The 24,547-nt window shown below is 49.6% G+C and overlaps 1 protein-coding gene across 1 annotated transcript; it reads left to right on the forward strand.

Annotated features, from left to right (window-relative positions):
- The first annotated feature begins 556 nt into the window (after positions 1-556).
- LOC133357906 (translin-associated factor X-interacting protein 1-like) lies at positions 557-23,271 on the forward strand. Its single transcript, XM_061576080.1, has 15 exons — positions 557-765; positions 2,678-2,753; positions 3,934-4,119; positions 5,572-5,646; positions 6,543-6,636; positions 7,558-7,754; positions 9,044-9,179; positions 9,497-9,826; positions 11,287-11,423; positions 13,353-13,442; positions 15,134-15,322; positions 17,709-17,818; positions 19,112-19,241; positions 20,792-20,898; positions 22,686-23,271. The coding sequence occupies exons 1-15, from the start codon at positions 734-736 to the stop codon at positions 22,885-22,887; spliced, it is 2,091 nt and encodes a 696-aa protein (XP_061432064.1). The 5' UTR covers positions 557-733; the 3' UTR covers positions 22,888-23,271.
- Positions 23,272-24,547: the final 1,276 nt, after the last annotated feature.

The raw sequence follows: 24,547 nt of genomic DNA on the forward strand, positions 1-24,547 counted from the left end.
CTTTCGTGACTGCAGGGATTCATATTCTTGGTTCACACCTGATGATGATTGCTTGTGTTGCAGTCGAAACGTCGCGAGAATTTTTATTTATTTATATTAATATTTTTTTTATTATTTCCCTTCTACGTGACTTTACCGAAAGAACCAAGAATATAATTCTATATTTATTTAAAGTTGCGCATTTTGATGTGACGTCACATTTATCAAACACCCCCCCCCCCAGGTGCGTGACGTCATTTATGGACGGCCCCTTAAGCGCCTTGCAACAGGCGGTGCATGTCCACTCCGCCCTGTACCAATCCGTGGTAGCTGCCCTTTGTACTGCCTGTGTGAATTAAATTGCGTTAACTCACGCACGAAACGCCGGGCATACTCTGCGTACTTTTTTAAGCGTAGCAAACGAGCAGATGTTTTTTTTTTACTGCAATATAAAATTTTAACAGAATTTATTTGACACAAATGTCACCCTTATTGACCGAATTCAACTGGCAATAAAATAGACACCCCACTCTGGGGGTCCTTTCAACCGGTAACCATAGCAACGATGCAAACTGGTAACCCTAGCAACCGGCGTAAACAGTGGTTGTTGACGTGGACTGTATAGCGGGTGTAGTCTAATCGATTTTCAAAGCGATTTTTATTTACCACAATCATTGGATGTGTTGTTGTTGCTATTGTTGTTATTGTCTCATATCAACGTGAGCTCGTTGTGTGCGGGGTGACGCAAGTTGCCATGCCCGGCGGTCGCGGGACATCGATCCCCAGGTGAGGCATCCTCACCTCACCCCACAATTATATTGGGACAATGAAGTAAAAAAAAAAGTGATTAAGTTAGAAAAAGATGAAGAAGTAAAAAAAAGAGTAAGTTAGAAAAAGATGAATAAGTAAAAAAAAAGATTAAGAAAAATATTAATTAAAAATTTGTATACGTAAAAAAAGATTCAGTAAAAATATTAAGTTAAAAAATAAAGTTAAAAAAAATCAAATGTTCCGATAGTGAACGTCACACTGACCCCCACCACCTCCACCACCCTCTATATAAACTCTCCTTGACGTCTTCAACGAATTCCGCGTTTCAAAATGCATCCATGAATAACACGCAGGATTTCGCGCGACAAATTGTTATTCTTTCGATTTAAAGCTTTCGTGACTGCAGGGATTCATCTTCTTGGTTCTTTCGGTAAAGTCACGTAGAATGGAAATAATAAAATAATAAAATAAAACATTATAAAATAATTCTCACGACGTTTCGGCCACAACGCAAGCAGCCGTCCTCAGGTGAAGAACAGGTCTGTCGGGGAGACAGCGTCTCCGAAAGAACCAAGAAGATAAATTGTTATTCATCGTAACAAACCTGTCAACGCCTTATCAGTGCCCTTACCTTATTACAGACCAATTTAAGACCGTATTGGTCACCCCGTGCCCTTATACATCTCAAAGTTCATCTTACAAAGTCCCAGTAAAAGGGAGAAACACAAAAAATAGACACAAATGTTGTTTTTTTGCCTGTATTGAAATCGCTGTACGCCGTATGGACCTGAACACTGAATTTCCCTTGTACAAGCATACAGCAAAACCGTGTGGGTTGCCGCGTATGCTACTATACACTACTCTACTATACATGACACTATACACTACACTATACACTACTATACATTACACTATACACTACACTATACACTACACTATACACTACACTATACACTACTATACATTACACTATACACTACTATACATTACACTATACACTACACTATACACTACTCTACTATACATTACACTATACACTACCCTACTATACACTACTATACACTACACTATACACTACTCTACTATACATTACACTATACACTACTATACACTACACTATACACTACTCTACTATACATTACACTATACACTACACTATATACTACACTATACACTACCCTACTATACATTACACTACTATACACTACACTGTAAACTGCTATATACTACACTATACACTACACTACTACATACCTGTCAACCCCTAATGAGTAACCTTATCTTATTACAGACCAATTTAAGACCGTATTGGTCACCCCGTGCCCTTATCAATCTCAAAGTTCATCCTACAAAGTCCCATCACAAGGGAGAAACACAAACAAATAGACAAACACATGTTTTAAAATCTTGATTTGAAGCTATCGTGACAGCAGGAATCCATACTCTTTGGTTCTTTCGGTAAAGTCACGTGGGTATAAAATAAAATAAATCACGACGTTTCGGGCGCAACACAAGCGTCCGTCATCAGGTGGGAAAGCTGTCTTTCCGACAGCCCTGTTCTTCACCTGAGGACGGCTGCTTGCGTTGTGGCCGAAACGTCGTGAGAATTATTTTATTATGTTTTATTTTTATTATTTTATTACTTCCCTTCTATGTGACTTTACCGAAAGATGATGATAGCATCATTATTCCATCTCGGTGTTCCATAGCGACTTTGTGCATTCTGGGAGCCCAGTTGCAGGGCGGCACCTTTACGTTTTTACTGTGTGAAACCGGTGTCTGTGTGTGTTTGTGTATTGTGTTTGTTGTCATAACGTTCTGACCCCATGCCCCTACTGGACATCTTTTAAAAAAGATCTTTACAGCTCATGGGATTCCACCGGTATAAATATTATTATTCTGATTGTGAATGCACGCGTGTGTTTAGTGGTGTGAAGCCGTTGAATTGCTACCAGCTTTCGGGTGCAGTGTCTCATCAGCTGCCTCCAAAAGACTTCATCGAGGTCAGTAGGATTTGGGATGAGCATGCAATTAACCCGTTCCGATGACGTAATTGTTCGTGGACGTCGTCAGTTTTTTCATCCAAGTCCGTTCCAATGACGTACGTGTACATCATCAAAATGAAACTGGAAGAAAAACTAAAATAAAATAACGTTCAATTTAAACCTTTCGTGACTGCAGGGATTCATCTTCTTGGTTCTTTCGGTAAAGTCACGTAGAAGGGAAATAATAAAATAATAAAAATAACACATAATAAAATAATTCTCACGACGTTTCGGCCACAACGCAAGCAGCTTGGTGGTGTTCATTCAGACGCTGTCTTCCCGACAGACCCGTTCTTCACCTGAGGACGGCTGCTTGCGTTGTGGCCGAAACGTCGTGAGAATTATTTTATTATGTTTTATTTTATTATTTTATTATTTCCCTTCTACGTGACTTTACCGAAAGAACCAAGAAGAGAAAAAAAACGTTATCGGTATCGAGGCTCCCACAAGGCCACGCGGGAGGGCGTGTGGCACGGTGTTGGCGTCAGCCATCGTAGAGTGCGGCGGTCGTGTCGCTAGAGTTCTCTGCGGTGAGTAACAATGTCGTTAAAAACAACGGCGCTACTACACCTCTCTAAATAAAATTAACGCTGAGCCACTTGAGGTGAAAGGGACACCCACCCTGCAACTTTCACACGTCTCGGGACGGATAAAGGTTAAGTCCATTAATTCCGTTTTATGACTATACTCGACTAAATATTGTACTCTACGACTGTGCTAGTTTGAGGTTGATTACTCGCTGCTTGATAATAGGTTTTTTCCCCTTTTTTCTGGCAACAAAACAGGTGTTAAGATTGTGATTTAAAGCTTTCGTGACTGCAGGGATTCATATTCTTGGTTCTTTCGGTAAAGCCACGCAGAAGGGAAACAATAAAATGATGAAAAATATAAAACAATACAATTCTCACGACGTTTCGACTGCAATACAAGCAATCATCATCAGGTGTGAAATCCACAGCAAGAACATTTTAAAAAAGTGGCGGTTTTTTTCTTAAAGTCAGCACCACGGACAGCGATTTGGCAGTTGGTCAGATTTGGAAATCAGCACCCTGAAATTAGTCTAAAACAGCTACAAAAGTCCAGGCCAGAAAAAAATGTTTTTTGTTGTTGTTGACCAGTGAATTATTCTCCCCCACAGCCACCGGTGGGCTCCGCTCAGCTGTCCGTGTGGCCAGCGGGCCCTCTGGCCGTTTCCCCCCAGGCACCGGGCCTCTCTGAGTGTTCCCGGGGCCTCCGCAGGCCTCAAGGGACCCCCTACCCGCCGGCCTCACGCCCCACTGCAAAGCCACGCTTCCTGCAGCAGTTGGAGGCCGGCCTCAGGCAGGTGGGTGGTCGTGGTGGCGAGCAAGAGGGGACCTCTCCGCCAGCCGTTCGAAGTCTCTTCTCCGACCCGTCGTAGTCTCTTCTGCGGACGTTTCGAGAGCTGACCGCGAGGGCTTTCATTCCCTCCTGGTCCACGCACAGTTCCCCTGCGCGGGTTAACTGCCCAGCAAGTGGCTTATCGCGGGGAAAATGTATCGCAGACGGATACTCTAAATGCACGTTTGTTTCTCAATGTGGAGGGGAAAACAAACGGAGGAACCCCGTGGGGGAATATATTCACCTGACCACGGGGAGAATGTGCAAACTGCAAATATACCGGTGTCAGGGTCGGGATCGAACCCATGACCTCCTGACATGAAGGGAGCTCTATCAATAACAAATGATACTGGTAGCAACCCACTGGTTGCACCAGCCCACAGGGGATTATTGTGTCCGTCCGTCGTGCAGGGAGGGGCTGGGTGGGGAGGGAGGGGCTGGGTGGGGAGGGGAGGGTGGGGAGGGGCTGGGTGAGGAGGGTGGAGCTGGGTGGGGAGGGTGGGGAGGGTGGAGAGGGTGGGGAGGGGCTGGGTGGGGAGGGTGGGGCTGGGTGGGGGGTAGGAGGGGTGGAGATGGGTGGGGAGGGGCTGGTCACCCCGTGGTGCCCTTATAAAACTCAACGTTTAACCTATTCACGCCGGCTTGTGCCCGCCCTCACAGACCGGGCATATTTGCGGAATACACCACGCCGCCGTTGACCCTGGCCATTGACCGAGCAACCCAACGTTCCTACCAGCTCCCTCCGCAGGAATGTGTTTATTATTGTCTCAAGACGCTGTGCAGAAACAGTGGCCACATCGTTTTGTATCATCCACACTGTTGAACCATCACATTAAGGAAACTAAAACTAAGCTATTTATTTTATTGTGCCACGCAAGGCCCATTGAGCTATATAGCTCTTTTTCAAAAGCGACCTGGCCACAAATGATATCCCAATGAAGTGACTTAGCAAGTGGAAATCTGTAGTAGCAGCCAAATACTGTAAACACGTGTTTCTAAAATGTGGAGGGAAAAACCGGAGGACCCGAAGAAAAATCCACGCGATCACGGGGAGAACACGCAAACTCCAAATATGCAGGCATCAGGGTCGAACCTGCGACATTGCAGGTCATAACAACGCACTCACTCATCCACTTACTCAACAACCAACTCACCCACCTACTCACTGGGTGGGGGAGGGTGGATGGGCAGGTGGGTAGGTAATATTGGTAGGTGAGTGGTTGGATAGGCACGATCGTAGGAGGGTGGGTCGATGATTGGTTAGGTAGGTAGGTGGGTGGTTCCATGGGAAGGTCATTCATCTGATCATTTAGTTACCCAGTGACAATACAAACACAGACGTGGGCTAATGGCAATAACTGCTGTGAATAATTAATGTAATTTCGCATTTGTATGTTTGCGAATGATAATCTTACAGGAGCTGGGAACACTCAGATCATTGAACCCAGACTCACAGAACCTGGATTTGGCTGCACAGGAGGTTAGACTCCAGGTATTGTATACCACTCCAATTGTATAATCCATTCACTCATTTCGCAACCTTGCCATGCAGTCGTCCAATCACCCATTCAGTCTTTCATTAAATTAAGTCATCCATTTATTAATTCACCAACTCAATCACTCAATCATTCATTCATTCATCTGGTCATGAAGTCATCAGGCATCCAGTCTTGCAGTCATTCACGAAATCATCCATTCAATCAGTCATTCGTGCATCTAGTCATCCACTTGGTCATTTATTCACCCATCTAGTTAATTACCCAGCCACTCATTTATCAATTAATTCATCCTTCAATTCAGTCACCGAGGCATCAGTAATTAATTCATTGAGTAATTCCATCAGCAACTTACTCTATTGCTCTTTCAGGCACCTCGCAATCTTCCTATTAGTTAATCTTTGTTCATCAATGAATGTTATTACAGTAGTTATGCTGATACAGTTGTATTGTTGTATGTATATTCTTGGTTCTTTCGGTAAAGTCACGTAGAAGGGGAACAATAAAATAATAAAAATATAAAACAATAAAATTCTCACGACGTTTCGATTGCAACACAAGCAATCGTCATCAGGTGTGAAAACCACAGCAATAAAATTAGAAATTTGGAAATTTTCTTGCTGTGGTTTTCACACCTGATGATGATTGCTTGCTTGTGTTGCAATCGAAACGTCGTGAGAATTTAATTGTTTTATATTTTTATTATTTTATTGTTTCTCTTCTACGTGACTTTACCGAAAGAACCAAGCATATGAATCCCTGCAGTCACGAAAGTTTTAAAACAAAATGTTGTACGTATATTGAACTTCTTTTACACAGTACGTAGCCAACCGTGCTAATCTTGCCGGCAGTGTGACAGTAAAGTTGGTGCCTCTTGTACGATCGTTTGCAGGCTTTTCGAGAGGCGTTCAATTGCATCATCGAAAACTTCACAACCTACAAGCCACTGCTGGCAGCGATCAAGTGCGAATACGAAGCCACGTTAGGTACGGAGTAGTCGCGATGTCCACCATAGACAAAGATCCCCCGTATAGCCTGAACAGACTGTTGGGGCAAGTGCTGTTGAGCGAGCACCTATGATGGCCGACACGGCACATGAGAGGGTGGGTGGTCAGTGCCACGCTAGGCTGCCTTTGTCTCCCTAGTGGCGGTATTTACCCATCGCACCAGGTACTCTATTCATTTGAGGCTGAGTCGACCTAGGGGAGGCCCAGGACTCAGATAATCCTCCCTGGTGTTGACTGTGAGCGGGAACCGGACTCGGGTCACCGGGTTTGTAGCGCCGTGTGCTAAACGCTGCACCACTGCTCCCCCATACACACAGATATGCGCATGTGTGTATGTGCACACGCGTGTATGTGCACATGCGTGCTTTTCTACTTGAAATCTGTGCTTAGCGAAAGCTCGTTGGCCGCTCGTTGCAGAGGTCCGTGGAGTCAAATACTGCAGATGTACAGTGAGGGAAAAAGTATTTGATCCCCTGTTGATTTTGTACGTTTACCCACTGACAAAAAAATGATCAGTCTATAATTTTAATGGTAGGTTTATTTGAACAGTGAGAGACAGAATAACAAAAAAAAATCCAGAAAAACGCATGTCAAAAATGTTATAAATTGATTTGCATTTTAATGAGCCGTCTGCTTCACCTTGGACATTAAAGATGTGTGCCAGCTTTGTGGTTGAAATTGGAAAAAAACGCCACCGCAAACGACTCCATTGCAATTACACACTCGCGACATCTCCCCCTCCTGTGAAAAATTGGCAGCACCCTCCTGAAAACATAGTCTCGAGGCTCAGCGAGGCTTTGCTGACGAAACAACCGTCGCAATGTCACGATAACAATCGCAATGACATCGCGAAAGAACCCACGCGTCCCCCTCTCTCCGTGCCGCCACCACCGCCGCCAGGCCAACTGCGGGGCCGCGTGGCCCAGCTGGAGCCGCTGCGGGGGCTGCTCGTGGCGGAGAGCGAGCGGCGGGCGACTGAGGGGGTGGACGCGCACCGGGAGGAGAGCGATGCGGCCGCACGGCTACGCCGGGACAACCGCGAGTTGTCGCTACGCCTCCAGGAGGAGAGCGGGCGCACGGACGCGGCACGGCTGCAGGTGCCGGCGTTCGCACGCGCGAATCTTCGCCTCTCTGCTGGCGTCATGCGCGCGTTTCATTCACACGCACTTCTCTCTCAATCTCTCTCTCTCTCTGTACGCGCGCGCACGCATTGACGCAGATCGCTCTGCTCTCTCGTTTGCATCTCCAGCCGTTCGTTCTCGATTACAGCCCCTCTTCGTTGGCAGAGGGCAGAGGAATGCTGCGAACAGCAATGAGTGGAGCGCCGGTGTGAGTTAGCACAGTGTGGAGCACAGCTGGTGCATCAGCCAGTCATCTCAGTCAACCCATGGCACCTGCTGGGTCTGTCCCGTGACTTCTTACTTACAGCGAACATTCCGCACCGCCGATCAGCGCGGTTGGCTACGTACGGTGCGAAAGAAGTTCAACGTGCGCACATGTACACAGTCACGTCTCTATTCGCATCACACCTCTCTCATACAACTGATCGGTCAACAAAGTGGCTTATCACGTGGAAATTGATAGCAGCCAATTATTCTAAACTCACGTTGATTATAAATGTGGAGGTAAAAATCTGAGGACCCCGAGAAAAATCCACACGACCACCATTAAGGAGATCATGCAAACTCCAAATATACAGCAGCAGCAGGCGTCAGGGTCGGGATCGAACCTACGACCTCCTGCATACCAGGCGAGGTAGTTAACATCTAGCCACCGAGATGTTAACATTCACATTCATCCTTTTCTTCACTCTCATTCACATTCAAATTTTCGTGCGCTCACATTTACACCTCTTCACTCTCTCCTCTCTGTTCGCTTCATCCCTCTGCCCCTTTGCCTGCGAAACTGGGTGTCGAACCCATGGACTCAGCGGCGTTGGCTAAGTGGCTCCGACTCAGTCACTCGGCCAAGTCTATGCAACCGTTGTTACCTCCCTCCCTGCCTCCCTCCCTCCGTCCCTCCCTCCCTCCCTGCCTACCTCCCTCCGTTTTTTAACGATCAGACGAGAAAGATGCTCGGTCTTTCGGCACTTTACTTCGTTCATCATGTCGTTTGTTTGTATTTTTTTAAATCAAAGATATAACGCGGGTAACATTAGTCCCATTGTGTGTTACTGTGTTCATAGACACCAACAAGAAACACAAATCACCCTCAAAAACCCATCACCAGATCCCCTGCTACTGCGCTACCAGCACCATAGCGGCGAAGGCACCTGCCTGACCTCCCTCCCCACCCCTCCCCTCCCTCCCCTCCCTCCCTCCCCTCCCCTCCCTGCCTCCCTGCCTACCTCCCTCCCTCCCTGCCTCCCCCCTCTCCCGGCTGGCAGGTGGAGCATCTGAAGGAGGAGCTGTCGGTTGAGTACCGGCGAAGGCGCGACGAGTCCGACGCTCGGCGACTCCTCAACAACGAGATCCTGGAGCTGAGGGCGCTGCAGGAGAATGCGCAGCGCCTGCAGGCACACGGTGACAAAAACACAGACAAAGATCCCCCATATAGCCTCAGACACACTCTGGGGCGAGTGCGATGAGCGAGCACCTAAAGGGGCTGACACGGCAGACTCTAGGGTCGTGTGCTCGGCACCGCATGTTTACACACTGCGAGAGGTGTTCATTTAAGGCTGAGTCGTCATAGGCGAGGCCTTAAATGATCATCAGCCACCCTTCACCTGAGGACGGCTGCTTGCGTTGTACCCGAAACGTGACTTTACCGCAAAAACCAACAAGATGATTCCTATCCTAATGAACTCTAACCCCCCTACTTCCCCTGCGCCTCCTGCCAGAGGACGATTGGGCCGACCCCGTGGCCCTGCGTCTGGCCCTGCGCGTGGCCCGCCAGGACCTGTCGCGCGTGCAGGACGAGCTGACGTGCACGAGGGCCGACTACGCCGACGTGGTGCCGCGCCGCGACCACGAGGCCCTGGCGGCCAGCCACGCCGCGCTGGCCCGCCACGCGGAGCTCCACGGCAGGGACCTGCTGCTGCTCCAGCAGGAGCACGGCTCCCTGCTGGAGCTCCACGAGCAGCTCCTGCAGCAGAGGGACGGGCTGAGCGCGGAGGTGGAGGAGCTGCGGCGGAGCTCCACGCCCAGGCCTCCGTGGGAGGAGTGCGGGGGTAAGTTGATTTTGTTTGGCCATCTTCTTGGTTCTTCCACCTCCAACCCAGCTTATATATATGCTAAATTCCTCTTGATATGCAAATTATTTGGTCAAGGCGCTCTTCCCCCCCTCCAACACAGCTTTAAAAGACGCTCCAAGCCTGGGGTTGTCATTCAGACTCTGTCTTCTCGACAGACCTGCTCTTCACCTGAGGACGGCTGCTTGCGTTGTGGCCGAAACGTTGTGAGAATTATTTTATTATGTTTTATTTTTATTATTTTATTATTTCCATTCTACGTGACTTTACCGAAAGAACCAAGAAGATGAATCCCTGCAGTCACGAAAGCTTTAAATCGAAATTTTGTTTGGCCAGTTGTGAGCTCAAGGGTGACCTGGGTCACCAAATGTGACAAGAGGAAAATGAAACGCAGCAATTAATCGAACGGAAAGCGTACCAAAAACAACCGTGTCACGTGACAAATCTAAAATAATGCACAGAGATAATGCAATGCTAAATTATACATTACCTTATTATTTTGAGACTGGAAGTAATACTACGTGACTTTACCGAAAGAACCAAGAAGATGAAACCCTGCAGTCACGAAAGCTTTAAATCGAAATTTTGAGACTGATCATAGCGCAGCTACAATTCATCTTCTTGGTTCTTTCGGTAAAGGACGGCTGCTTGTGTTGTGGCTGAAACGTCGTGAGAGTTTTTATTTTATCATGTTTTATTTTTATTATTTTGTTATTTCCCTTCTACGTGACTTTACCGAAAGAACCAAGAAGATGAATCCCTGCAGTCACGAAAGCTTTACATCGAAAGTTACAATTCAGTTGCAGAAAGATTAAACAGATATAGGGTGACTATTGTACTAATAATGGGTGTATGGGTAGAGGTGGCACGGTGGTTAGCGCGTGGAGGTTCATCCGGCCCTATGTGTATGTCCTGTGTATGGGGAACACAGGCCAGAGGTCGCAAACGGGTTTTGATTCCTTACCCGTATCCGGCCGCACCAGGGTCGCAAACGGGTACCCGTACCCGGCCGTACCCGTACCCTACCCGTACCTGGGTAAGGGTAGGGTACGGGTATCGGGTACCTGATTGCGACCTCTGGGATGAAGCTATGTTGCAGGCGCGGGTGGGTTGATTCTAGCAACTTGAATTGTGAGAAGAGACAAGACGTTGGGAAATGAGTGACAAACAGTTACTCACCAGTGACTCACGGCCTACCCGTACCCGTACCCGGCCGCACCAGGGTCGCAAACGGGTACCCGTACCCGGCCAGGTACGGGTAGCCGGGTATCGAGTAGGGTACGGGTATCGGGTACCCGGTTGCGACCTCTGACGCAGGCTAACACGTCGCACTTAACCCACTGCTGTGCGTGTACGTGTGCGGCGGTATGCGGGTGCGTGAATTCACCTGCCTCCCCACCTGCCTCCCCCACCTCCACCGCCCCCCTGTTCACCTGCAGCGGTGATTGAGGGTGGAGTGGACAGGTGGACTCACCTATGCGAGGGTAGGAGCAGCGGGGAGATCATGAAGCTGCTGCTCGCGGAGGTGATGGGAGTCTCCAACCCGGGCTTCACCGAGGAGAACGCTGACCAAGAGGTGGTGCTGCTGCTGTTGTTTCCTGGAGCGTTGTTGTCATTGGGGCGGCAGGGTGGCGCAGCGGTGGCACTTTGGCCTCGCAGCTCGAAGGGGCCTGGGTTCGATTCCTGACCGGGGGCGCCTCTCTGTTTGTGGAGTGTGGATGTTCTCTCTCTTTTATATTATTTTATTTTTTTACGATCAGTGGAAACAAGAAGATGCTCGGTCTAGTCGGCACTTTGCTTCGTTCATCATTTCGTAATTTAAAAAAAATATGTTCTCTCTCTCTCCACCTGCTCTGCATGGGCTTGCTACGTGTTTCCTCCCAGAGTTGACACCAAATAAGTAATATTTAAAAAATAGTTTTTTTAAAACACGCTTTAATAAATGTACCGTACGAGTAATGGCAAAACTCCACGACTCCAGGAAGTGGCCCCGAGGCTTGCCATAACGTAAGTGAGCGTGGTGATTTACAGCCAACGTCAGTTGAGCGTGGACAATTAGACCCAAGCCGAAACATAACATGTAAAAAATAATGTTAAAAATATATATATATATATTTATTTTTATGATAGAATATAGTATTGTCATCAGTATGACACAAGTATACCAAGTTTGCAGTCGATACCACATTGGGAAGTGGGTTAAAATTGAGTTACAAGATTTGAGGATACAACAACAACAGAGTGAGTTAAATAAAAGCGTGTAAAAGAGTCTAACTGGAATTGGCCGAACGTCAAGAGCACTATCGCCCCCTACTGCGAGAAAAAGAGTGGAGACTCAGTCAGGTTTTCCTGGGTACACTAACGTAACCATTATTGCATTCCACTTTTTGCGAGGCCCGGTTAAGAGGCTATGACGCTTAGACAATCGGCAGGTGGAGCGTGGAGCGGTGGGGCGAAGCGTGGCTACTACCACCTCTACCAAGAGGTCTGGGGGGTTAGCGTGGAAGAGTAGGCCAAGCCCCCTCGTAGAGGGACCCTCTTGAGCTCCCCCCGTGGTGGAGACACACTCTTGTAGAACCATCATCACAAATAATAATACTTTCGTTTTATATCGCGTTATTCATGCCAACAGCATCCCACAACGCTGTGCGTTAATACTGGTAGGAACCTCCTGGTTACACCAGCCCACAGTGGATTATTGTGTCCGTCGTGCATCCAAAACTGGGAGGGGTGGGGCTGGGTGGAGAGGGGAGGGAGGGGCTGGATGGGGAGGGTGGGGAGGGGCTGGGTGGGGAGAGGAGGATGGGGAGGAGCTGTGTGGGGAGGGGCTGGTCACCCCGTGGTGCCCTTATAAAACTCAACGTTTAACCTACTCACGCCGGCTTGTGCCCACCCTCACTGTCGGCCATATTTGCGGAATACACCACGCCGCCGTTGACCCTGGCCATTGACCGAGCAACCCAACCTTCCTACCAGCTCCCTCCGCAGGAATGTGGTTATACATAAGGGCCAAATCCCATTTACGCAGTTGGCTTTGCGCGTCGCGACAGAAGCCCAACACACACATACACACGCCGAGTAAATGAAAACCCCTACTACCAAGCAACGTCGGAAACGAATACAGATTCTTGGGTTTTTTCGGTAAAGTCACGTAGGTAAAAAATTTAAATTAATAAAAGTAAAATAAAAAATAAAATAAAAATCACGACGTTTCGGAGGCAACACAAGCTTCCGTCTTCAGGTGGAACCGTCACAGCACGATTGCTGTATCAAGTAAGCGTGCTGTGACGGTTTCACCTGAAAACGGAAGCTTGTGTTGCCTCCGAAACGTCGTGATTTTGTATTTTATTTAACTATTATTAATTTATTTTTAAAATTTTTTACCTACGTGACTTTACCGAAAAAACCCAAGAATATGAATCCTTGCAGTCACGAAAGCTTCAAATCTAGAACGAATATAGAGATGAGTCGATGAGGCGGCCCGTCCCCTCTCACGCCGTCGCAGGGTGGTGCAGCCGACGGGGCCTGGAGCTTGGAGGAGCTGTGCGCCGTCGTGCAAGACGTGTGGAGGGAGAAGCGGACGGCCGATGGCTCGGTGAGTTTCCCGACGGCCGCTCTCCCTCTCTCTCTCCTCCCTCTTTCAAGATCGTCGTCCGCTCTGTCCGTCGGTCACGCCTGTCGATGACGGGAGGAAACCTGCAGATGACGGGAGGAACCCATCGCAGCGGAAGCACCGGTGCGGCGTCGCATGTGCAAAAGCGCTCGGGCTTGCCCAGACCGCCGGCTAAAGAGGACTGGATGTGTGACCATTTGAGTCGTTGAGAATCACCGACTCGAAGAGCGCGAGGGCGAGCCGGTGGGTCTGAACGACAGAATGGCCACGCGTTCAGTTCTGTCGAGCCGGTGGTCTGGATAAGGCCGACAGGTTTTTTTGTGTGCACGTGCGACGCTGCACACCTTTGCGTGTGTTGTTAAACACATTTAAAATGTATGTCGGTGTAGAGTCACAGTCGTCGTCTTCATCATATCAGCCAGGTGATCTTCACGATTCACAATTGATATTTGGGTGAGGCCACGTGATTATCTGACCAAATGCTTGTTGTTGACACCCCGGCCACCCAACATGGCCAGACGAATTGAATTGTCACGCGGTGTCCAAGCGTTTAATGATGCACCGATTGTTATTATTCTTGTGTCACCTCGCTCACCGGTAAGTTGAAGAACAATTCTCACAACCTCATATTTATATAGTCGATATACTGACTTGTAAATCATCATGGCAGTCGTTTTAATCTCCAGTGTCTTGTAAGAATCATCATTCTTGTTACATTCGTCAGTGTAGGATGTTGATCATTATGATGGTGATGCTGATTGTCTTTATCATCACCACCATCACCATCAACATGACAATCACTATCATCAACATGACAATCACTATCAACATCAACATGACAATGACCACCATCACCACCACCATCCACATGACAACCACTATCATCACCGCCACCACCACCACTATCCACATGACAACCACTATCATCACCGCCACCACCACCACTATCCACATGACAACCACTATCATCACCGCCACCACCACCACTATCCACATGACAACCACTATCATCACCGCCACCACCACCACTATCCACATGACAACCACTATTATCACCGCCACCACCACCACTATCCACATGACAACCACTATTATCACCGCCACCACCACCACTATCCACATGACAACCACTATTATCACCGCCACCACCACCACTATCCACATGACAACCACTATCATCACCACCACCATCCACATGTCAACCACTATCATCACCACCACCACCACTATCCACATGACAACCACTATCATCACCGCCACCACCACCACTATCCACATGACAACCACTATCATCACCACCACCATCCACATGTCAACCACTATCATCACCACCACCACCACCATCAACATGACCACTACCATCACCACCACCATCAACATGACAATGACCACCATCACCACCTCCAACCACATGACAACCACTATCATCACCACCACCACCATCAACATGACCACTACCATCACCACCACCACCATCAACATGACCATCACCACCACCACCATCAACATGACAATGACCACCATCACCACCACCATCCACATGACAATCACTACCATCACCACCACCACCACCACCATCAACATGACAATGACCACCATCACCACCACCATCCACATGACAACCACTATCATCACCGCCGCCACCACCGCCGCGTGTCCCCCACCACCGTCAGGCCGGTGTTCGCTCGGAGCTGTCGCACTTCCTGGTGGACTTTGGGGAGACGCGGGCGGCAGCGGGCGGCGAGGGGTCGTCGGCGCGTGGCCGCGGGGCCGAGTGGGCGCGCGGCGTGCGGGCCGCGTGCCGCGCTCACCGCGACCGCGCCGGCGCCGTCCGCCTCTTCCTCTCCATCCTCGACGGAGAGGTACACCGCGCCCTGGCGTGCAGGAGGTCGAGGGTTCAATCCCGACCCTGACGCCTGCTGCTGTATATTTGGAGTTTGCGCGTCTCTCTCTCTCATCATCATCACGGTGGCTAGGAGATGTTGACTACCTCGCCTGGTGTACATGAGGTCGTGGGTTTGATCCCGACCCTGACGCCTGCTGCTGTATATTTGGAGTTTGCGTGTCTCTCTCTCTCATCATCATCACGGTGACGAGGAGATGTTGACTACCTCGCCTGGTGTGCAGGAGGTCGTGGGTTCAATCCCGACCCTGACGCCTGCTGCTGTATATTTGGAGTTTGCGTGTCTCTCTCTCTCATCATCATCACGGTGGCGAGGAGATGTTGACTACCTCGCCTGGTGTACAGGAGGTCGTGGGTTTGATCCCGACCCTGACGCCTGCTGCTGTATATTTGGAGTTTGCGTGTCTCTCTCTCTCATCATCATCACGGTGGCTAGGAGATGTTGACTACCTCGCCTGGTGTACAGGAGGTCGTGGGTTCAATCCCGACCCTGACATCTGCTGCTGTATATTTGGAGTCTGCGTGTCTCTCTCTCTCGCTCATCATCATCACGGTGGCTAGGAGATGTTGACTACCTCGCTTGGTGTACAGGAGGTCGTGGGTTTGATCCCGACCCTGACGCCTGCTGCTGTATATTTGGAGTTTGCGTGTCTCTCTCTCATCATCATCACGGTGGCTAGGAGATGTTAACTACCTCGCCTGGTATACAGGAGGTCGTGGGTTCAATCCCGACCCTGACGCCTGCTGCTGTATATTTGGAGTTTGCGTGTCTCTCTCTCTCATCATCATTACCACGGTGGCTAGGATATGTTAACTACCTCGCCTGGTATATCGGAGGTCGTGGGTTCAATCCCGACCCTGACGCCTGCTGCTGTATATTTGGAGTTTGCGTGTATTTCTCTTTCTCCTCTCATCATCATCACGGTGGCTAGGAGATGTTAACTACCTCGCCTGATCTACAGGAGGTCGAGGGTTCAATCCCGACCCTGACGCCTGCTGCTGTATATTTGGAGTTTGCGTGTATTTCTCTTTCTCCTCTCATCATCATCACGGTGGCTAGGAGATGTTAACTACCTCGCCTGGTCTACAGGAGGTCGAGGGTTCAATCCCGACCCTGACGCCTGCTGCTGTATATTTGGAGTTTGCGTGTATTTCTCTTTCTCCTCTCATCATCATCACGGTGGCTAGGAGATGTTAACTACCTCGCCTGATCTACAGGAGGTCGAGGGTTCAATCCCGACCCTGACGCCTGCTGCTGTATATTTGGAGTTTGCGTGTATTTCTCTTTCTCCTCTCATCATCATCACGGTGGCTAGGAGATGTTAACTACCTCGCCTGGTCTACAGGAGGTCGAGGGTTCAATCCCGACCCTGACGCCTGCTGCTGTATATTTGGAGTTTGCGTGTATTTCTCTTTCTCCTCTCATCATCATCACGGTGGCTAGGAGATGTTAACTACCTCGCCTGGTGTACAGGAGGTCGTGGGTTCGATCCCGACCCTGACGCCTGCTGCTGTATATTTGGAGTTTGCGTGTCTCTCTCTCTCATCATCATCACGGTGGCTAGAAGATGTTAACTACCTCGCCTGGTATACAGGAGGTCGTGGGTTCGATCCCGACCCTGACGCCTGCTGCTGTATATTTGGAGTTTGCGTGTCTCTCTCTCTCATCATCATCACGGTGGCTAGGAGATGTTAACTACCTCGACTGGTATACCGGAGGTCGAGGGTTTAATCCCGACCCTGACGCCTGCTGTATATTTGGAGTTTGTATGTTCTCTCTTCCCCTGTTCTACAGAGTGTGAGTGAATGAGTGTGTGTGGAGTTTGTATGTTCTCTCTCCGCCTGTTCTGCATGGGTTTCCTCCAAGTTTTCTGGTTTCCTACCCCATAGCACACACAATGTAACCGGTATTGACCAAACATCGCAAAGCTGAAAAGTTACCTGCAAATCACTCAATTTTGAGATTACACTGAGCAACATTATCACATCCTGCAAAAAAAACTTAACGGGACCCTCCTGAACAGGAGTCTTGAGACTCGGCGTTTGCTTTCCTGGTTGCAGTCGTAGATTAAAACAACAACAACAACAACAACAAATAAACTAGTGACTGAAAGAGAGATGGCAGGGTACTCGTGGACGGAGAGATGGCGCAAGGCCACACCACACCGCCGGCGGTCCTCTAGGTGGATACACAGACGGACGAAAGGACACACGGAGAGGTACATGTCACCAAACCAGAGCTCATTTCCAGCCGGTCCTTAGGTGACTGGCTGGATGGATGCATCACTCTGGTTATTTATGTAACGATGGCGTGCGTGTGTGTGTGTGTGCGCATGTCTCCACAGCTGGATGAGTCTTTGTACCACGGGCAGATACAGATTCTCTCCCAGCTCGAGCGGACCCTGTCAATGGTTGACTCATCGGCAGCCGGCGTTCTGTCTGCGCAGCAATTCACGTGCGCCCTCCATCACGCGTGTCTCGTTGCAACCAGCCACTCAGCCACTCAGCCGGCAATTCAGCCACTCAGCCAGCCACTCGGGGAGTCACTCAGCCGGTTACTCAGCCACTCAATCAGCACTCAGCCAGCCATTCAGCTAGCCATCTAGCATCTCAGTCACTCAGCCAGCCAGTCAGCCAGGCACTCAGCCACTTAGCTGGCAACTCAGTAATTCAACCAGCCACTCAGCCATCCACTCAGCTAGCCATCCAGCATCTCAGCCACTCAGCTAGCCACCCAGCATCTCAGTCACTCAGCCAGCCAGTCAGCCAGGCACTCAGCCACTTAGCTGGCAACTCAGTAATTCAACCAGCCACTCAGTCATCCACTCAGCTGGCCATCCAGCATCTCAGCCATTCAGCTAGCCACCCAGGATCTCAGTCACTCAGCCAGCCACTCAGCCAGCCACTCAGCCACTTAGCTGGTAACTCAGTAATTCAACCAGCCACTCAGCCAGGCACTCAGCTAGCCATCCAGCATCTCAGCCATTCAGCTAGCCACTCAGCCAGGTACTCAGCCACTTAGCTGGCAACTCAGTAATTCAACCAGCCACTCAGCCATCCACTCAGCTGGCCATCCAGCATCTCAGCCATTCAGCTAGCCACCCAGGATCTCAGTCACTCAGCCAGCCACTCAGCCAGCCACTCAGCCACTTAGCTGGTAACTCAGTAATTCAACCAGCCACTCAGCCAGGCACTCAGTCACTCAGCCGGCTACTCAGCCACTCAACCAGCCACTCAGCCACTCGATCGACTCAAGCCAACAAACACATAATAATGATCGTGGTTGTAAATGCACGTTAGCCGCTTGTTGCAAAGGTTCGCGGTTCGAATATGGCAGGCCGCCCTGGTTATTGCTGCGGGTGTATTAACCGCAACATACTGCATGCCATCTGCTTCACAGTGGACGTTAAAGATCTCATGATGTCATTCGAAATGAGTCGGCCATTGTGCTCCAGCGTCTTGGGTCAAAATTTTCCAAATTCGAAAGATGACACCGCAAATTGCTCGATTGGGATTATAGCAATAATTTTTTCTGTGCTGCACGTTCGCGGCCCAGAGACGCTGAGTCACCTTGTGCTGCACAGGGAGAGCTGCCACTGGGGGTGCCCTCCGAACGTTTGTGATGAGATGAGGTGTAAGTTGCGTATCGTGTGTACAGCACTCGGTGTGAAGGTGGGCTCTCTATCAAGAACAACTCATCACCACGTTTAAACCGAAAAGCGGCGTCATTTCTCTGTCTTGTGTGCAGGGATGCCCTCCACCGTGCCTTCCCTCTCAAGGAGGAGGGCCTCATCGCGGAGCTCCACCAGGGGGCCTGTGCTCAGCTGGGCTTGGACAGCATCGACGCCTCCATCCCTTATCGGGCCCTCTTCACTGAGGTCCATCTCCACCACCACTAGCACCACCGCCACCACCAACATTACCACCAACATTACCACCAGCACCACTACCAGCACCACCGCCACCACCAACATTACCACCAGCACCACTACCAGCACCACTACCAGCACCACCACAAGCACCACCGCCACCACCAACATTACCAACAGCACCACTACCAGCACCACCAATAGCACCACCACGAGCACCACCGCCACCACCAGCACCAGCAACATTACCACCAGCACTACCACCAGCACCACTACAAGCACCACCGCCACCACCAGCACCACCGCCGCCACCAACATTACCACCAGCACCACTACCAGCACCACCACCAGCACCACCACAAGCACCACCACAAGCACCACCACCAGCACCACTACCAGCACCACCACCAGTACCACCACGAGCACCACCGCCACCACCAGCACCACCAACAACAGCACCAGCAGCAGCACCAGCAGTACCAGTCCCACACCACCCCATCCTGTGCCTTTACGGCCTTAATTAGATGCTCGCTAACAGCCCTTGTCCCAACCGTCTGTTAAAGGCTACACGGGGGGTGGGGGGGGGATCTTTGTACTCATACTCTTAGTTCTTTCAGTAAAGTCACTACGTAGGTAAAAAATTAAATTAAAATTCATACAAATAAAACAATAAAAATCACGACGTTTCGGAGGCAACACAAGCTTCCGTCTTTAGGTGAAACCGTCACAGCAAAATACCTGTACCTTATATAGTGGTAGAGGGGGGAGGAGCCAGGAAGGGCAGCGGGGGAGGAGGAGTTGTGAAGTGGTCAATTACTGCTTTTGTTATACTGCTGGGTGGGTAAATGAATTAGATACGATTAAGCCGCTCTTGGTTATGCTGTTTGTGCGCAAGTCGCTGTGGGATGAATGGACTCGTGGTCAGGGACGTGTTGCACAAGTAACTGTGGATGTACATCAGGGGCGGTTTCTTCATTAGGGCGATTGGGCGACGCACCACCAATGTCATTCAACCACAGAGTCACGCTAGCCGTCACTGTGCCTCTGGATATAGTCCAATCAGCGTCATGTCACGTTCTGTGGAGTACCGCCTCTTTTTGGGCGATTTCACTCCGGCTGAAAATCGCCCCGAGTGGCCCCATAGACTTACATTCAAAGATGTTTTTTTTCGAACGGGGGCGCTGCAGTGCATTCTCTATGGCTGCCGGGAGGGCTCGCCCTAACGTGCTTACGTCATCATACGTAAGCACGTTTCATCCAACAATATAATTTGTCGCCACCTAGTGGAATCTTTAATAAAAGAAACTTGAGTGGATTGTATTAATAGTGAGTATAGAAACAAACAAGATGTATTGTAAGAGTCACTTTATTTTTCATTAATATTAAGAAGTGAAGTTGCCTTTACATGCTTAAGCTGTTAATTTATCCATTGCATGGGTGGACCTTATCCTTATCAATCATCCAGACATTTGCCCCCCCTGAGAGATTTTGCAGGAGCCGCCACTGATGTACATAATAGAAAAGGAGCGGAAATGCCCATGTGTTGTGCGGACGAGCAGGGAGAGTCGCTCAGCTCGCAGGAGTTCATGCAGACGCTGCACAGGCAGATGCACGAGGAGAAGCTGCTCTACCTGCAGGAGGTGGAGGAGGCAGTGGGAGACACGGGGTATGCGATACAACCCACACCATCCAAACCAAACCAAACCGTTTTTATTTTTTCTAGATTTGAAGCTTTCGTGATGGCAACGATTCATACTCTTGGTTCTTTTGGTAAAGTCACGTGGGTAAAACAATGAAATCACGACGTTTCGGAGGCAACACAAGTCTCCCACCTGATGACGGAGACTTGTGTTGCCTCCGAAACGTCGTGATTTTTATTGTACGTTTTTATTTTACCAGGTTAAAGCCCCACTGAGCTGTGTAGATATTTTTCAGAAGTGACCTGGTTATCACAAATGATAGCTCAACGAAGTGGCTTGTCACGTGTACATTTATATCAGCCAAATGTTATAAATGCACGTTGATTGTAAATGTGGAGGGAAAAACTGGAGGACCTGGAGAAAAATGGACGCGACCAAGGAGAGAAAACTCCAACTATACAGCCATCAGGATCGAGATCAAACTCACGACCTTCTGTATACCAGGCGATATAGTTAACATCTCGCCACCACCATCGCCACCGCGATCATCCTCACCGTCATCGTCGTCATTGTCTTCTAGATTTGAAGCTTTCGTGACTGCAAGGATCCATACTCTTAGTTCTTTCGGTAAAGTCACGTAGGTAAAAAATTAAATTCAAATTGATAAAAAAAAATCACGACGTTTCGGAGGCAACACAAGCTTCCGTCTTGCTGTGACAGTTTCACCTGAAGACGGAAGCTTGTGTTGCCTCCGAAACGTCGTGATTTTTATTTGTTTATTTTTATTAATTTTAATTTCATTTTTTACCTACGTGACTTTACCGAAAGAACTAAGAGTATGTCGTCATTGTCGTTGCGGTGACTTGGCGTGGCTGGTCCCGATGTCCGGCCAGGTGGCTCGGCAGCAGTAGAGCGAGCGGCTCACGATCGCCGGTGGCCACGTCGGTCATTGGCGGTGTGGAGCGGTGGCGCAGCGGTTTGGGCGCCACTCTACGAGCCCGGCGACCCGAGTTCGATTCCAGCTCACCGTCACAAACACCGGTGGCGATTAATTTGAACTGGTCCAGGGCCTCCACGAGGTTGACTCAGCCTCAAATGAGTACCTGCAGCAGTGTGTAAACATCGCCACTGGGGAGGCAAAGGCGGGCACGTGGGGTACTGGCCACACAACCCCTCGCGTGCCGTTCTCAGCCTTTTATACGTGCTGCTCGTTAATAGCACTTGCCCCAACAGTCTGTTATGGCTATACGGGGCACATTTGTCTTTGTATTGATGGAAGACGTGGCAACATTGACCTGAACACATGGAGTTCACATAAGCTCTGAGTCATTGCAATGGGTCCCTATTTGGTATTGGGCTAGGCCATGAGGTTGCAGTCACGCGCGCCAGCGGGGGAAGGACATCATCATGGTGACGATGCTAATGTTGATGATGGTGGTGGTGCTGTTGACGATGGTGGTGATGGTGACGATGCTAATGTTGATGATGGTGGTGGTGCTGTTGACGATGGTGATGATGGTGACGATGCTAATGTTGATGATGGTGGTGGTGCTGTTGACGATGGTGGTGATGGTGACGATGCTAATGTTGACGATGGTGGTGATGGTGACGATGCTAATGTTGATGATGGTGGTGGTGCTGTTGACGATGGTGATGATGGTGACGATGCTAATGTTGATGATGGTGGTGGTGCTGTTGACGATGGTGGTGATGGTGACGATGCTAATGTGACGATGGTGGTGATGGTGATGATGCTAATGTTGATGATGGTGGTGCTGTTGACGATGGTGGTGATGGTGACGACGGCGATCAGGGAGGTGTCGGTGTCGTCTCTCCGCGCCGCCTTCCTGCGCGTCGACCCCTGCCTGGACCAGCCGGACATCGACGCGTACCTGGCGCGGGCCTTCCACTCGGACCCAGACCGCCTGGAGAGGGCTCCCCCTTGCGATTGGGCCACGGTGGCGGGTTGCCTGAAGGCCGCTCACGTGAAGAGGGCCGGGCCCCCACCCTCATGAGTATGAGTTGGCAAGCGCACAACACACCAACGCAACAAAGATAAAGATCCCGCCCGTGTAGTCTTCGCAGGCTGTTGCGCCAAGTGCCATTAACGAGGCCGGCACGGCACACGAGGTGGTGGGTGGTCAGCACCACACCCGGCCGCCTTTGTCTCCCCACCGCTGATGTTTACACACTTACCATGTGCTCATTTAAGGCCGAGTTGATCTACAGAAGGCCCAGGACAGGTTTAAGGACCGCTTTGCTACCTCTTTCCACTGCACAACCGAGCCGTGCCAAGGCCGTGCCGAGTCTATGGGTTTCGATTTAAAGCTTTCGTGACTGCAGGGATTCATCTTCTTGGTTCTTTCGGTAAAGTCACGTAGAAGGGAAATAATAAATAATAAAAATCATTAAAAAAAAAAATATTATTTCCCTTCTACGTGACTTTACCGAAAGAACCAAGAAGATGAGTCTATGGGTCTCTATACCGAGTCCAGCATGGTTATGGAGACACAAATGTGCCAGTCGGATAGGGGTAGTCGACACGGCTAGAATTTGAACTCAAGTTGTCAGGTTCGAAGCGCAGTGCGTCAGCCCCTAAGCCACCGCTCCACACATTGACAACAATAACAACAGCAACAGTCATTTGCCACTGAGTGGCGGTGACGTCACCACGGCGCTTGTGCCAGGGTAGGTGCGCCTTGAGGCATCGTAGAGTGTGGAATGTTCGCTGCTCGTAGGAAATCACAGACCCAGGTGCCATGGGTTGACTGAGATGACTGGCAGATGTTACCTACCACCTGTGCTCCCTACTGTGCTAACTCGCTGTGTCTCAGCCGCCCGGCGCTCCGCTCGTTGTTGTGAGCAGCACTCCTCTGCCGTCTGTCATCGCCGGAGGGTGCCCACCTCCATCTGCCCAGTAGCAGCGTCCTTCACGAGCCTCCTCCAACAGCGGCCCATCTTGAAAGGGCGCTGTGGAGGAGGCTTGCAAACACGCGCGTACACACACGGAACGTAACAATGTCCGTCATCCACACGAATTAAGTGCGCGTGAGTGTTATTCACAGATCTCGGTTACAGCCGATAGAATTATGTCGGATATGTCCATGAGTGTGGCATTCTGTGTAAACAATAAAGCAATTGTATTCTCTTCGGAATTCTATTCGGAATTAGTGGTGCGATGTGTGGGTCTCGATAGAGGTGTTTATTCTGGTTCTTCAATTATTCACTGCGTTTTACTAAAAACTGTTTCTATTTTATTTTACCAAGTAAGGCCCCACTGAGCTGTAGTCCTCTTTTTCAGAAGAGACCCGGCCATCACAAATGATAGCTCAACGAAGCGGCTTATCATCGCGTGGAATTGTATAGCAACATAAATGATCTCAGTAATGTAAACGCCCGTTTCAGCTGAACAATGCAACCCCGTGGCATGGGTTTAACTGGGCATCCCGCCTCCTGTTTTAGATATTTTCATGAGCCTCGGCGGAAAGTTGCCACCTGTTTCACAGACCAAACCCGCAAATGTATCTCAATTACACGTTGGTCTATCAAAACTGTGCAGTATTCTGCAATAAAGTTCAACACAATGCCACCATGTCTCCTAAAACATGTGCCAATTCTCAGACAGGTGAGTGAGATGGTGAGTAAGTGAACGGTGAGTGGTGGGTGAGTCGGTGA

This window comes from Lethenteron reissneri, chromosome 60 (genome assembly GCF_015708825.2).
Source record: "Lethenteron reissneri isolate LAM-NWPU_2019-01 chromosome 60, ASM1570882v1, whole genome shotgun sequence".
In the NCBI taxonomy this organism is placed as follows: Eukaryota; Metazoa; Chordata; class Hyperoartia; order Petromyzontiformes; family Petromyzontidae; genus Lethenteron; species Lethenteron reissneri.